The 1,879-nt window shown below is 39.3% G+C and overlaps 1 protein-coding gene across 1 annotated transcript; it reads left to right on the top strand.

Annotated features, from left to right (window-relative positions):
• sst7 (somatostatin family member 7) lies at nucleotides 1-1,656 on the top strand. Its single transcript, XM_061685049.1, has 2 exons — nucleotides 1-421; nucleotides 1,188-1,656. Exons 1-2 carry the CDS (start codon nucleotides 311-313, stop codon nucleotides 1,419-1,421), a joined length of 345 nt encoding a protein of 114 aa, XP_061541033.1. The 5' UTR covers nucleotides 1-310; the 3' UTR covers nucleotides 1,422-1,656.
• Nucleotides 1,657-1,879: the final 223 nt, after the last annotated feature.

Genomic DNA, 1,879 nt, shown 5'->3' with positions numbered 1-1,879 from the left:
GTTAACTGTTCACTCCTACCATTTGTTCTGCTCTGACCCTTCCCCGTCTCCTCCTCTCCCCCACTCACACCCACCCAACCTTCAAACTCATGCACACATACCTCCTCCGTCATACTCCCACCACCTTCCACGTCAGACAGCTGTATAAAAGAGTGTGGGACATAGAGGAGAAGCAGCATCTCTCAGACTTCCAAATCTTGGTGACCACCAGCTGAGTTTCTACTAATAGCTATACTACTTGTACTCCTGCTACTCCATCTCCTCCTCTGGATCTCTGGCTGGTCCCAGCAGCTCTCTCCAAAGTCCCAGCATGCAGATCCTGGTAGTGGTAGCAGCTTTCATGGGTGTTCTGCTCAGTGTCAGAGCAGCCGCCGTGCTTCCTGTGGAGGACAGCAGGAGCCCCATGCAGGGGCTGAACAGGGTGAGGATGATGCGCTTCTTTTTTTATTAATCTTTTTTGCTGGGTTATCAGGCAACATTAAATACACCTGCAAAATTCAGTTTTTACAAAGATAAAATGCTCTGTTTTTGACTGACGCTGTCAAAGAGTTGTATAACAGTATGTTTATTATTGTGGTTTGCAGAGGTGTATGTAAATTTGATTGTACGGCACTTTTCACAGAGGACTCACAAGGGGCATTACATATAAAAAATGGTCATACACATAAAATACAGAATCACAACATTTTACAGTTAATACAAGAAAAAAAAATCAAAATAGATATACAAAATTAATAAAAATATAATATAATCTTAATGATGTAATATGTCTATTTATGTATGTATATGACAAACATACACATCATAAACTGCCCTGTATTATAAAGAGAGCTCTTCCTAATTAAGTTCTCATCCCCAAAATATTTTTAAACACACTGACAGAATGTACAGTGTATATGATAGAACTGTAAAACAAATAATATATATATATATACATACATACATTTTTTTACAGTTCTGTCAGTCTGTAAGAGTGATTATCTTTGTTTATCTTTGAATTTTGGACACATTCTTTCAATTGTATTTTATTATATTGAGCAGGCGTATCTAATGAAGTGTCCAATGAAGACAGATAGCTAGAGATAAACAATGTCAATTCCCTTCTCTAATTCTTTAAAATGTTAAGGAACAAATACTCTCTTCGTGCAAAATGAAAATAAATATGCTGTGGGATTCTGTTCCTATAGGGACAGGACCTAAGCAAACAGCGCAAAGAGCTGATCCTGAAGCTGGTGTCCAGCTTGCTGGAGGGGGCATTGGACACCAACATACTCCCAGAGGAGACGTCACCTGAGGAGCTGGAGGAGCCGCTGGATTCGCGCCTGGTGGAGCGGGCTGTCTACAACAGGCTATCACTGCCTCAGCGTGACCGCAAGGCACCATGTAAAAACTTCTTCTGGAAAACGTTCACCTCCTGTTAACAGAAAAAAAAACACCCCCTGCCAGCTCCTCATGAACTGTAGTGAACCTCAGCTGTGCATCTCACCTCCACCTGTCATTGATGGACTTCACAGGACACACTGTGTCACTTTTCAGCACATGTACTGCATTTATGTACCTATTTATTTATATACACTATGTATGTGACATCTTTTAAGGATAAAGAATAAATCATGGTTGTAATATTTGGACATGGTAAAATAAATTAGTCTTTTCACCTGCTTTGAACGTACAAATGTTGGATGACAAAATGCATGGCTCAAAGCTTTATTTGTTGCTTACAATTTTTACATTTTAGGCTTGCAAACATGATCATAAAAAGTTGTAGTCATAAACAAGCCAAGCCATGGCATTTAGTGTTATTAAAAAAACAAAATATGTATACATAATTGGAAAGCGAGCACTGCAAAATTATCAGATTCTCTGCATATGTTTGCGT

The sequence above is a fragment of the Phycodurus eques genome, chromosome 1, assembly GCF_024500275.1.
Source record: "Phycodurus eques isolate BA_2022a chromosome 1, UOR_Pequ_1.1, whole genome shotgun sequence".
NCBI classification, from domain to species: domain Eukaryota; kingdom Metazoa; phylum Chordata; class Actinopteri; order Syngnathiformes; family Syngnathidae; genus Phycodurus; species Phycodurus eques.
The sequence above is the reverse complement of the archived record's forward strand: the minus strand, read 5'-3'. Positions and strand labels throughout refer to the sequence as shown.

Excerpts from the sequence above, each read along its gene's own strand:
- sst7 (XM_061685049.1), top strand. The coding sequence starts at position 311 with ATGCAGATCCTGGTAGTGGTAGCAGCTTTCATGGGTGTTCTGCTCAGT. Across the intron at positions 422-1,187 it reads CCATGCAGGGGCTGAACAGG|GGACAGGACCTAAGCAAACA; the intron begins GTGAGGATGATG and ends CTGTTCCTATAG.